At 32.8% G+C, this 12,920-nt stretch overlaps 2 protein-coding genes across 6 annotated transcripts; one reads left to right on the top strand and one right to left on the bottom strand.

The window, feature by feature from the left end:
* Nucleotides 1–79: 79 nt before the first annotated feature.
* LOC117209880 (nuclear inhibitor of protein phosphatase 1) lies at nt 80–2,117 on the bottom strand. The gene is made up of 6 exons (XM_033452327.1): nt 1,819–2,117; nt 1,625–1,685; nt 1,396–1,549; nt 954–1,174; nt 676–879; nt 80–599 (listed from the first exon to the last, which is right to left on the bottom strand). The coding sequence occupies exons 1-6, from the start codon at nt 1,911–1,913 to the stop codon at nt 237–239; spliced, it is 1,098 nt and encodes a 365-aa protein (XP_033308218.1). The 5' UTR covers nt 1,914–2,117; the 3' UTR covers nt 80–236.
* Nucleotides 2,118–2,442: 325 nt separating this feature from the next.
* On the top strand, nt 2,443–12,688 carry LOC117209878 (dynactin subunit 1-like). Of its 5 annotated transcripts, none has more exons than XM_033452322.1 (15): nt 2,443–2,587; nt 2,723–3,137; nt 3,217–3,374; nt 3,500–3,532; nt 3,694–3,750; nt 4,149–4,290; nt 4,724–4,786; nt 5,724–5,861; nt 6,232–6,369; nt 6,455–6,694; nt 7,255–7,506; nt 9,428–9,544; nt 9,611–11,665; nt 11,762–11,923; nt 12,012–12,688. In XM_033452322.1, exons 2-15 carry the CDS (start codon nt 2,970–2,972, stop codon nt 12,225–12,227), a joined length of 3,939 nt encoding a protein of 1,312 aa, XP_033308213.1. In that variant the 5' UTR covers nt 2,443–2,587; nt 2,723–2,969; the 3' UTR covers nt 12,228–12,688. The 5 variants fall into 5 exon arrangements, with proteins under 5 accessions (XP_033308213.1, XP_033308214.1, XP_033308215.1 ...); XM_033452323.1 differs by lacking the exon at nt 2,443–2,587 and having other exon boundaries at nt 2,594–2,809; nt 2,883–3,137; XM_033452324.1 differs by lacking the exons at nt 2,443–2,587; nt 4,724–4,786 and having other exon boundaries at nt 2,594–3,137.
* The last annotated feature ends 232 nt before the right edge of the window (nt 12,689–12,920 follow it).

The following is a 12,920-nucleotide window of genomic DNA, read 5'->3' as shown; positions in this document are numbered from 1 at the left end:
TAAAAAATTGTAATTGATTAATGAAGGATGAAAAAGATATATATTAGAATAAATTGCTATGTAAAATACAGTTTTATAGTTATGGTTAAATTGAATTTAATAATGATATTGACTATTAACCAAATATCTTCCTGAACCTTTATACGAACAATTTATGCATAGATTCTTATATAACTTAATACCTAAATCTCAAATAATAAAACTATCTGATAAAAATAGACTCCTTAACTTAATTATTACACCAAAAGTGTTGGAATAGGTTTCTTCCCAGGCCAAGCTTCTTTGGCATATTTTTTCTTTTTTGGTTCCATCGTTCGTGTATCAGTAGGTCCTGGTATTTCTGCTACATGTGGTGTTTCTGTTTGTATTTGATTGGGTGTCATCTCTACCTCAGGAGCTGGATTTGGTAATGCAATACCAAGTCGAGATGATAATGAAGATAGTGCACTAGAAAATGGATTAAGAGACAACGACGATGGAGTAAACTGTTCTGGTGGCAAATCTTGATAGAGTTGAGGTGTAGTTGTTGTAGGTTGAAGATGCTTTAAAGGATTGTGATCCTCTGATAAGGATATTAAACCTCCTTCCATACGCATTCTCTAAAATATCAATGAATAATAAATTTATAAAACATATATAAATATATATATAATGTTGATTTGGAATAACCCTTACTTTACTGGGAACAACTGTCGTTTGTACAAGATTACGAAATCTTCCGACTGATGGATCAACATCTTCTGGATTTATTACTTCTTCATCATCATTGAACGTAATTCCTTTTTTCTTTCGTTTTCTAGTTGGTTTATGAATTTCATCGTCTGTTATTCCTAGCATAGATATACGTCTATTATGTGCAGTGTTAAATTCCGTTAAATTCTGTAATTAACAATATAGTTATTAAACTATATCTTAATAATATAATTTAAATATAAATATTACTTGAGGCATACATCAAGTTCTGTTTCTGTTTCAGGTAAACCTAATAAACCACCAGCATCTGTATCTTCTGATAGTTTCTCTAATTCCTCTATAATTGGTCTTGTGCCAGTTTGAGGTCTTTCTCTAATAATATAATACCGTGTAGAAGCTCCAAAATGAAATGTACTATCAATTGGTAATTGTGTGGGTTTATGTTGTTCCAAACGAAGATTACCAATAAAAGTTCCATGTGCTGAGAAATCAGTCAAAATTTATAATATTTATAACTTAAATCTTAATGTTTTGTTCAAAAACAAAGAGTTTCATATTTATTTAAATCATTAAAAATGTTCATTTCATATTGCTTAATTAGATTCTGTTTCTTATAATTAAAAATCAATGTGTATGATAAAATATAACACGTTAGTTATGAATTAAAATGTTATAAATTAAAAATAATGATATAATACTTACTGCTACCCAAGTCAACAAGAAATGCACGATTTAAATGTTTGTGATAAACAAGAGCAGCATGAACACGAGAACAAGAAGCGTGATCTATACAAAAGTCATTTAATTGTTGATTACGGCCAAATAAGTAACATTTTTTCTCATCAACCATTAATTTCTGAAACAAAATAATATTTCTAATATATCTCTAAAAAAGACCTAAATCTTTAGGCGTAATATATAATTCCCTTACTTGAATTAATTTGTCATTCTTCAGTACATCTAAATGTAATCCAACTGGTGGCTTCCCAGCCCTGAAAAGCATAATCTATGTGTAAGGTAATATTTTTTATGCTATAAATATACTATAATATTAGATAGTAATATTGTATCTAAAATGGTTAAGTAACTATTTGGAACAGTCTGATAAAAATTTTCCAAACGTACCAATTGGGTACTTCGTAATGATTAGCCATCACCACTTTGAAATAATTTGCTTTGTTATTAAATGGACATGAAATTAACCGGGCAGAAAAACACATTCGATGTCAGCGATAGCAGAACGTCATATTAAAAAAACCTTAATGAAATTTTATGATAATTCTTCATAACTGCTTCCGTTTCCATTCCATATATTATGGATATTTCTTAAAAGAATATAAATAGTAGGCACATACATATACGCACCCTGAAAGAAAGTTATTTTTTATCAACTTTAACATAAGGTATTATTTTGATGCCATATACATATAGGCATATATATCATTCAAAGACGTAATTAAGTAACTTAGTGCCCCGGGTATATCAATGAAAATTTTAAAGAAATTTTGATGTACACTTTAACATATGTTCGTGTCATAATAACTAATTCTATCTGTTTTATTTCATATTTAAAACAATAAAATTGTAATACAAAGCAGAGAAAATGATAAGAAAATAAATTTTTTATTTTGATACTATCCTAATATTCTTTTGCATACATACGAGTAGTGTTCTCATTTTGGATTCTCAGATTTATAAATCATATATTTTTTTGTTGAAAATATTTTAAAGGAAATTAAGCAATATACTATTGATTAGAATGATAAGAAAAACGAAATGGTGAAAAATATGTACTTTTTAATTTTTTAATATATTTAAAATAAATCTAGCTGAATAGTAACAGAAATTATTATAGTGATATTGTGGTGGTATTCATTAGAAGAAGATGAATCAAGTAAGAATCAATGATGACATTTTGAATAACTAAATCAGAATCTTAATACTTTAGATTTTAGTAGAATAGTAAAATTTGAAGATACAATAAGCATTATTTAGTTTAGAAATGAAAATTCAAATTCTTTAATTATAGCAGCACATAAGATAGAAGCGGTCTAAAGAAGCTGGCAGAAGCTGACTGACATAAGTGGCCGAATAATTTTATAGTTAGTAGAGCAACGTATGTGTCAGTGTGATTGAGAATTTATGTCGTTTGAACTGCTTGTAACGAAATTCAAATATATAATTGACAAGCTGAACAGTTGAACGAGTGATAAAAGATATCCTGTTACAATAAATGAACTGTATGAAACTAGATGTAATAATCTTCCACGGCTGAAATGTCGTATAAAGTCGGACAGCGTGTCGAAGTTCCTGGCAAAGACTGTCAAGGAATAATTGCTTATATTGGTCATCCAAGTTTCGCTTCAGGAAAATGGATTGGAGTCATACTTGATGAACCAAAAGGAAAGAACAATGGAACTATCAAAGGGCAATGTTATTTTAAAGTAGGTTATTTTATATTTGTCTGTATATATAAAATATAGCAATCACATAATTACATTGTACACATTTTTATTGTACTAGTGTGCTGAAAATCATGGAATGTTTGTACGGCAGTCACAACTTATTTTGTTGGATGAAGCAGGCAATAGAACTGAACCTGCTAGTCCATCTTCAGCAGGTAGTAGTGCTACTACACCAGACGAGACCAGTGCGGCACGTGCTAGAAGTCGATTAAATAGGTAATGTGGTTTTTTTTTACCTTAAATTTTTTCAGATGTCGCATTTCTTTTTTTTTTATTGAGATAATGTTGCGTATTACATGTGACAATGCCATTAGCTTATCTTATCATAATTTTTATGCTAGCATAAGTACACGTCGAAGGAATGAACCTACTGCGTAAGTTATTACATTGAATGATAAATCATAATTTTTAATATATAAGATATAAATTGGTGGATCTTATTGTACAATTTTTGATATAAGAAATAATAAAAAATAGGTACTTTGAGACAAGTATAATTAATAAATTCTTAAAATTCATATGCTGGTCATAAAAGAGTACGGAGAAAAACTTCTCCTGCCCATACTAGGCAGCAATCTGAGAAACTATCTGGGTAAGAATTTATAAAGATTGATCCCTGAAAAATTTGCCTTAATATCCTCCTTAAATGCTTTTATATATATAAGCAGCTAAGAATTATATCTGTTATTCACTTTTTATACATTTGTAAGCTTTTCTCATTATAGCAAATGTATGTAGGATATAAATAAGAATATGAATAAAAAATTGCAATTGATATATAATTTTTTACTTTTGGAAAAATATTATAGCACTTTACATATCAATAAAGTATTTTAAAACTATGCTATCAAATAATTTAATGTATTTGTAATTGATGATGTGCATCTAAATTGTGTTGTAATTGCAAGGGAATATAGCTTTAATATCGTAAATATTGTCAGAACTTAAATTATATTTACTAAAGAGATACTAACATTGTGTTTTTTACAGTTCAAGACTTTCATTGGCTGGTAGTAGGACACTTTTAAGTGCTCCAAGTACAGAAAGTTTGTCTGGATCACAGCATGAACGTAAAGATGGAGGAGAATCACTTATACCAGTTCCAACATCTAAAGGAGCTTCATTCATCGAGGTATTGTTTGTTGTTCTGGTCATGCTTTTATTATTTCTATATAGTTAATTTTAATAAGTTGATATATCAGTTATTTATGTGAACACAGTGAATGAATTATTCTGAGGATTCAACAAGGCATGAATACATGAGATGAAGTTTTCCATAAAATATGAATATACCTCTATATGTGATAAATTCTCAAAAAATGTGATAAAAGATTGGCTTTGCTACGTTTAAATCTTTGAAAATTTGAAGTAACTTATATGTTTGTTACTATCATATTCAAAGAATCGTATTCTGTGACTCGGTATTAAATAAAAAACTACAGAGAAATGTTTATAATGCCAGATAAGCTAATAACACAGAGTAGTGAACTTTAAACTTTGAGCACATGTTAAATAATTCCGTTGGCACAGAATGATTCATATGGGAATGCACGTACGTGTTTCAGAAGTCCCCTAGCACGAGCTCGCCTCCCGGCAAAAAGCCAAAGGCCCAAGATGATCACAATAATGTAATTAATACTCATTAATTGTAATATCTAAATTTTCTCATCTGACCTTAAACCTTCTCATACTAGTTGTTTGTTGATCATAAGCATTGTAACACATGACTTCAAATTAGCATCACTGCACTTTGATGGGTTTACTTCTTCTTAATGGATTGTGGAACTGATTTATCCTTCACTATTTTCACTGTTCCATTAAGGATCTGCTTTGTTAATTGAGTTCTGTGATGCTTAGTCTAAAATTTCTCATGAGAAGGGGTATTCAAATGTACAATTGTCATTTTTCTTTTTAACAATTAGATACTGAATTCCCCTTAGCATTATATTAATGAGGTAATGATAACAATCTTTCTATGAATAGGAATTTAACAGCATTGCGGTATAAATTTGTGATCCATACTTGGAACATCCTGTTTCTTTCTTTTTATTTAATCATCGTTTACCAAGAGCCTTACATCCCTGATATAAATGCAGTTGATATTTATAAATGATTAGGACATGATAGATGACTTAGTTAATATTATGCCTATTGTCAACTGCAGTGTCATATAACACAATTCAACTCATTGACTGAATTTCCTACACTTGTTAGAACTAATAGAATATTTGGTGTAGCTTGTTGGTGTCTCTTGTCACAATTAATATCATTAATCACTTTGAAATAGACTAATTCTACTGAATGTACATACAGAAACAACATTTTTCTGAAACATAATGTTTTGTATAGGAAATATAGGGTGTTTTTTTCATTACCGTCAATAGAAAATTACATTTATAATTATATCATTTATAAATAAATTAATTAAAATAAAGCATTTCGAAGGTTACCTCAAACTGAAGCACCTAATGCAACTCTTTAGTAAAATATGTGTTTCCAACGCGATAATAAAAAAAACACCCAATGTTAAAATATAGTTTCATTTATAATTTCTTTGCAATTTAGACAGGTTTTGTAGAGACTCTGAAACCACAGTTTGTACCTGGCCAAGTAATGGCAGGTTCTGCAGCAGCTGCAAATGTAGTAGAAGAAAAATTATCACATTTGCAACTTCAACAGGAAAATGAAAATCTGAAATCTCAGGTAAATAATATTAATAAAATTGGTTTTATTTTTTCAAATTATATTTATTTCTTAAAGACACTGCAGCTTTTTTAAACAGAGTTTCTAGCCTCCATAAATTTCTTTCAACTTCTGTTGCTTAACTGTTGAATGGACTTAAATGAATGTTCCCTTAGTCACCACCACCAATTTGTTTCCTATCATTGAATAATCAACTTAAAGATTGAGAATGGTTAAAGCCATTTCTCAGCAAGTTAGATTTTGACTTTATCTGAAATTCTGCTTGGTTATTACGAAGATATTTTCACAGTCTGAAATAAAATATTTCAATATTTGTTTATTGATATACAGAACAAATACAAAATAATGTGTTTTATATATGTTATTATAGGTTCGTGATCTTACTGAAAAAGTAGAAACTTTACGGGTGAAAAGAATGCAAGACAAAGAAAGAATGAAAGACTTTGAAAAAACAAAGCTTCAACTTGAACAACTTATTGAATTCAAAACGAAAGTTATGGAAAGCCAAGTAATGGAAGCTTTTGAATTAGATTAATGAAGTTTCATAGTTTTCATTAACTTTAACATTTTTTTATTTATTTCTATGATAAAAGGCTAGTCTTCAAAGAGAGCTACAACGTGCGCGTCAAGAAGCGAGAGAAGCACATGCAGCTAGAGAACAATTCCAAGAAGAAATGGCAGATCTTGCAGAAACCGTAGAAATGGCAACATTAGATAAAGAAATGGCTGAAGAAAAGGCTGAAACATTACAAATTGAATTAGAGCAATTGAAAGAAAAACTTGAAGAACAAACACTAGATCTGGAAATATTACGAACAGAAGTATCTGAAAGGGTAAAGTATTTCATAGTTCATCTAGTTATGATTTGTATTGTGTGTGTGTGTGTGTGATTTACGATGGGCTATTAGTCGCCAGCGACATTTGAGGAAAGTCAGCTGTTCCAATATTTGGCACCCACACGACGCAGCGAGAGTTATCCAACCAAGGAGAGGTAAGACCTAACCATGTGCCCCGCTATCGCTCGTATGATGTTGGCAAGGCTCATCAAAAATCGCGCAACCCCCGAGCATTGAAGAGGGGCGTATAACTAAGTGCCAGAAAAAACGACTAGAAGAAGGATTTAAATGAAGGATTTTCCTATGAACGAACTTCCGGGTAGATTTTACTGTAACAGTGTATTCGGACATTAGCATTGTAATGTTTCATTGGTTTACCTCTGGTATTAAGCTCTGTTTTCTACACAATAGTTCTCATTCTGTATTTCCTTATCTCTACAGAAACTAGCTTATCCTATCTTACACTATCTATACCTAGATTTAATCGTCCGATTTTTACCCCATCCTTATTTTTTATACAGATTATTAATATATAGATGGCTGTATAATTATTGTAGGCTGCAGGAGGGGGTTCTGCTGGTGGTGTGTCAAGTTACGAAATAAAACAATTAGAACAACAAAACAATCGACTACGAGAGACTCTTGTTAGAATGCGAGATCTCTCTGCGCATGAGAAGCACGAATTCCAAAAACTTCAGAAAGATTTAGATCAAAAGAAGTCAGAAATATTAGAACTAGGTCGCACAAAGGAAAAATTGTCTACACGAGTAGAGGAAATGGAACATCAGATAGCAGATTTACAAGAACAAGTAAGAAATATTAATAATTGTTAATGGGTAATTTTTTATTAATATTATAATGGCGAGAATTATAATGATCTTTATTTATTATATAGATTTATTTATTGTGATTGAAACAGACGTATAACTATTTAATTTAAACTTGACGTAGTAATGTGATACAACTAGGGCAACTAAATTTGTTTAACTACTCAACTTACAATTTACAACTAACAACTTACAACAACTCGACAATTCACAACGACTCGACAACTCACAACGAGTCAACAACCCATAACGATTCAACAACCCGCAACTACTCGCGGCTTACTCGTAACTCCAACTACATCTATTGACTACTGATCACTCTCCCCACCAAGACATCTTTTTTATACCTGACGCACATGTGTTCCACAGATGTGGATGACCCAAGATGGTCAAGTACACCTGTTTTAACCCTTTGCGAATTACCGCCGCATATATGCGTTCTGCGTAAGCCATCAATTTGGCTGAGGAACTCATATATGCGTTTGGCGAAAACAATTGATAGAACTGACTTGAAGACTTATATGTGTATCATTTTATTTATCCTGTGGAGAATCTGTGCATGTACATATGTCTAGAATTTAACATCCATGAACGAAAAGTGCGCCTAAGCAGAAATGTGCATGGCAATTTTAAATGACTATCGCGACAACAGCTCGGTCCCACGGTACGGTTGACTTTGAACCGTCCCGTCCGCAAAGGGTTAATTAATTTCCTATCCTTCCCGGCCTGTCAGAACTTCTACTGTTTTCCACCTGTAGTTCATCAGGATTTTCCTAACGGTTTTTCCCCGATACCACAATATATATGTCGGAGATGAAAGGACATCGGGGCCTTTTCTTTGAAATTCTAAGGAAAATCCCCAATACTTTAGTCTAGACTTTTTATCATAGCTGTACTTAAGTAATTGTTTATGATTTAATTCGATTATGTTTGCCCGAGATTTGTGACAATGAGTTTGGCCTCGAAGTGACACAACTAGTCACTAAACGTAGCCGCGGTCACGGGATGAACGTTGTACCTAACAGAGGTATGGAGTAATTGTATAGCTCTCCTTGAAAAATAGATGTAGCGGCACTCGACAGTAAACTTTCCAACGATTTCTGTCCCATGGCTCGCCACACGAAGACCCTATCCTTCGAATAAGATAATTGCCAGATGTCGATACATCTTCACAGTATATTTCCAGCTAGCCTAAGGGCCCGCTATAAATCTTAGGATTTAGTTAGCTAAGATTCTTCAAACGGACAAATAGTCTTTGTCCTAACAGTCCCTAAATCTATCACCTACTACGGGAAGATACGGGAAATCTGCTTTTCTCACGAACAACTTTTCTCCCGCTAGCAACTTTCTCTCAAGGGCGGTTAGCATCCTTCTTCAACCACCAACATAGAAATTAACCAATTAACAGCAACGTCCATTTCTCTTACTTCCTGAACGAAGGCTTTCCTCGACGAATCCGATGATCTCGTATCCTCGGACACACCCCATCATAGTTTTCCTCTGCAGCATCATCGTGACAGAAAGTCATTCACGTACGATCTCATCAGTGAGTTACGCAGCATCTTTACGATCAGTGAATACTCTACGTTTTAACAAAGAGTTAATTGAGTAATACTTGTACTGTGGACAAGTAAGTCGAGTACTTCTTAAACTTTGGAAGAAAGCACATTTGCTACCCTGTTGACCGTGGATTCGCTATCGAAGCTAAGATCACTGTCATATTAGTATCTCGAGTATCCGATCACCGCGATTACTTGTTGAATTCTGTAATAATCATACTTGTACCAATAAACATTATCTCTATTGTATAATAACGATGGCTAATTCGAGTGAAGATTCGTTACACGCCCCTAACCTTAATGATAACTCAGCATATATATAAATTTGTTCCTTCATCAAATAGGTTGATGCAGCATTAGGTGCTGAAGAAATGGTTGAAGTACTTGGTGAGAAAAAGATGGCATTAGAAGAGAAAGTTGCAGAATTGGAAGAAGCCGTTGCAGATTTGGAAGCCTTACAAGTACGTAAAGTCTTTTCTAAACATTATTCAAAAAATTGCTGCTTAAATAATTATCCTTTTGTTTAGGATATGTCTGATCAACTTGCTGAATCATCGAAAGAATTAGAACTAGAATTGCGAGAAGAATTGGATTTAGCGCTTGGAGCAGCGCGCGATGCTTATCGACATCGAGATGCGGCTTTGGAAACATTAACGGACCGTGAACTTACAATTACAAAGTTCCGCGAACTCACTCATCAATTACAAGATCAATGTTTGCAATTACAACAACGTGTGCAATCAACTGAAACCTCTAAATTTGGAATGGGGGGCGCAGAGCAACAATTAGCAGAAATTTTAGATTTCCAAAAAACCTTTGCTGAAACCCGTGCTCAAACAAAAGCTGTTGATCTTGAGTTACGACGATTGGAAGCCGAAGAAGCTCGAAATCATGTGAAATATTTATTATCTTTCATGTCTCCTGCATTCCTAGCACGCGGCGGTGATCACGATGCTATTCTAACACTTTTACTTATACCAAGGATGATACAAAAAACCGAGATACTTATGTCACAAGTACGAGAAAAATATAGATCATTGGATAAAGTAGATAGAACAGCTATCTTAAAGGGTCATTCGGTAGCACAATATACCTTCAGATCACGTCTTTGTTCATACATGTATGCATTACAAACGTTCCTTGGTTGTTTTGAATCTGCATTAAATGTATGTAGTCCTGAAATGTTACTTAAGGCTGGAGCAGTTTATCCAGAAATGGCAGCGCAGGAAAAATCTTTGGATTCCTTGATAGAACTAGCTAAAAAAGATCAATTAGACGAGAATCTACCAATGGATGCTATCGAGAAATGTTGTGGATATTTTTGTACTATGTTTTCTGTGTTATTTGGAGAAACCATCAACCAAGCTCGTTTGGTAGTTAATGGTACGAGGATGTTGGACAGTTCTTGTGAAGCTATTATGACTGATGCTGCGGCAATCAAAACTTTGATTCAGGGAGACAGTGGTGATTTAGGCCTCCTTTGTCAGCATGCGGAGACAACGTGTGAAGTAATTCAACAACACCTAAAGTCAGCTAGAAGACGAGTATTGACAGATCATGCTGCTGCAATTCATAATGCAGAATCTAATTTAGGATTGGATAAAGACTGTAGTGAACAACTTTTTACGTGTTACCAACATGCTGTGAAGATGATGAAAACATTACAGATTTTGCTGAAGAGTGCTGTGCAAGCAATTATTACCAATGGCGACTTAGATACAGGACTTGGTGCAGATAAATTGAAGGAGATGGCTTCTATAGCATGCGAAAAAGTTTATGATACGGAAGATGTTGGACCCGTAGCTACGATTAAAGGAAGTTTATCAAGTATCCAACAGTTAGCGGCCAATTTCGCACAAAAAATGGCAGAATGTGAAAACGAATTAGCAATAAGTGGACAGTTATCACAGCAACGAGAACAAAATGTGGAAAGTGAATCTTTACAGCCTATCAAAGTAAGAGCACAAGCAGCAAAGAAAGAAGCTGAAGAAATTAAGATACTTAGTAGGAAATTAGAAGCAAGAGACAGTGATATACTTGAAGCGAGATTAGCTCTTAGGGAAAAACAAGAAGAATTATGTGAAATGATTTTGAGAAAAGATGTTGTAGAGAAAAAACTTGCAACTCAACAACATGAACATGAATTGAATGTAGAAAAGTTGAAGAGAAAATTGGAAGAAGCAATGAATCAATTGAAACGAAAGGAAAAAGAATTTGAGGAAACGATGGATCACCTTCAGACAGATATTGATAGTTTGGAAATGGAGAGAGGCCAGTTAAAGGAAAAATTAAAATCTGTTGGAAAGAAGACGATGATGTCTGCATCTGGAGCAGACAATATGTCTGGAAGCGTTACAGCAGCATCTGGAATGCAATCAATGGACAATAAGTTCTTAATGCAAGAGATAACTGCTCTTAAAGAAGCATTAAACAGTGAAAACCAACAAAGAAAGAAATTAATGTCTGATATATTACGTCAAAAGTTAGAAAGCTTGGATCCAATAACTCCTCTTCCATTAAGACAGGGATCAATTAATGCTAAAATACAGGAATTAAAACAAAAAACTAATGATCTTACTAAAGTAACTTACAAAACAATTATTATATAAATGAAAGATTCAAAAAATATTATTTTATATTTATTTAATTTTAATCAACATTTTTTTCTTGTTTTCCAGGATATTAAGCAAGTCATGACATTCCCTATCGTTCCTGATTTAAGACGTAATAAGGCACGTGATATGGAGGGCCCAGTGTTAGAAAAGGCAATGCCAGTTTATCAATTGTTACAACGAGAAATAGTCATGAAAGAGTTAAAAGATCGAACTGATCAATTGATCGTAAGTCATTAATCAGTAGAAAATTATAAATATACAGTATTATAGTTGTTTGTAAATCAAAATTAAAACTTTTGTGTTTTTCTTGTAGAATGAAGTTCTTGAAGAAGTTATACAAAGAACAGTAGGTGGAATGGCTGAAGCTAATTTCGCAGTATTCCCAAATCGTGAAATGACTGCAGCAATGCATGAAAGTCAATTGCTTGCTGCCGAAATCGCTATTCCTCATCAAGGTCAAGAACAAGTTTTTACTGTTAACGTAGGAACGCAGGAACTTAGGAAAATTCATACTTTGCTGTGCTATTAATTTTCATTTGTTAATTCTTAATATAACATATTAATGTGGAAAAATATGCTACCACAAAAGCAGTGGTAAGTGCAATAAATTTGTAAAATATTAATTTTATAGTATTTGCCTTTTGGTCACTTACGCATAAGTTGTGGTAGCCAATGATGTTCTGTTATATTTATACACATAGTTAATCTATTTTATATGTACAAAAGAACGAATAATTGACTTTTTATATCCGATGAAAGGAACGGATTGAATCTAGCGATAACATAATTTTGGAGCGTGCGATTTTTATTTATTTTCGAATTGACTACAGCACGATGACCGGTGCATTGTAGCTGATAGTCTGCAGCACATTTTGTTACCTTATAAACTCAAATATTATTACTATTAACAATTTAAATGATAAAGTTACGCGCCTCTGTGGCTTCTGTGTAATATCTTTTGAGATTTGTCAAATATATGACTTAAAAATATTTACATAAATATCCTTTACATATCCCATATGACAAGAATATCGCAACACAGTTCTCGGGAGCAAGTATATCGTTCATTTTGAACAACATGTTACTACCATTCTGGATAATGATAATCGTGTATTGCCATCAAAATTGACACTTAATGAAATAGAGACTATAATACAATGTTCCACTTTTTATTTATAGCGATAAAAGGAGCAATAAACTGTTGATGATTTTCATTATTTAT

This window comes from Bombus bifarius, unplaced genomic scaffold (genome assembly GCF_011952205.1).
Source record: "Bombus bifarius isolate JDL3187 unplaced genomic scaffold, Bbif_JDL3187 scf7180000008194, whole genome shotgun sequence".
Lineage (NCBI taxonomy): Eukaryota > Metazoa > Arthropoda > Insecta > Hymenoptera > Apidae > Bombus > Bombus bifarius.
This window is presented reverse-complemented; position numbering and strand designations above follow the sequence as displayed.

Coding starts and splice junctions, on each gene's coding strand:
- LOC117209880 (XM_033452327.1), bottom strand. CDS start 1,913: ATGTGTTTTTCTGCCCGGTTAATTTCATGTCCATTTAATAACAAAGCA. Junction 1,550..1,624: donor AGAATGACAAATTAATTCAA/GTAAGGGAATTA, acceptor ATTTTGTTTCAG/AAATTAATGGTTGATGAGAA. Junction 880..953: donor AAACAGAAACAGAACTTGAT/GTATGCCTCAAG, acceptor TGTTAATTACAG/AATTTAACGGAATTTAACAC.
- LOC117209878 (XM_033452322.1), top strand. CDS start 2,970: ATGTCGTATAAAGTCGGACAGCGTGTCGAAGTTCCTGGCAAAGACTGT. Junction 6,695..7,254: donor GAACAGAAGTATCTGAAAGG/GTAAAGTATTTC, acceptor TAATTATTGTAG/GCTGCAGGAGGGGGTTCTGC. Junction 11,666..11,761: donor AAACTAATGATCTTACTAAA/GTAACTTACAAA, acceptor CTTGTTTTCCAG/GATATTAAGCAAGTCATGAC.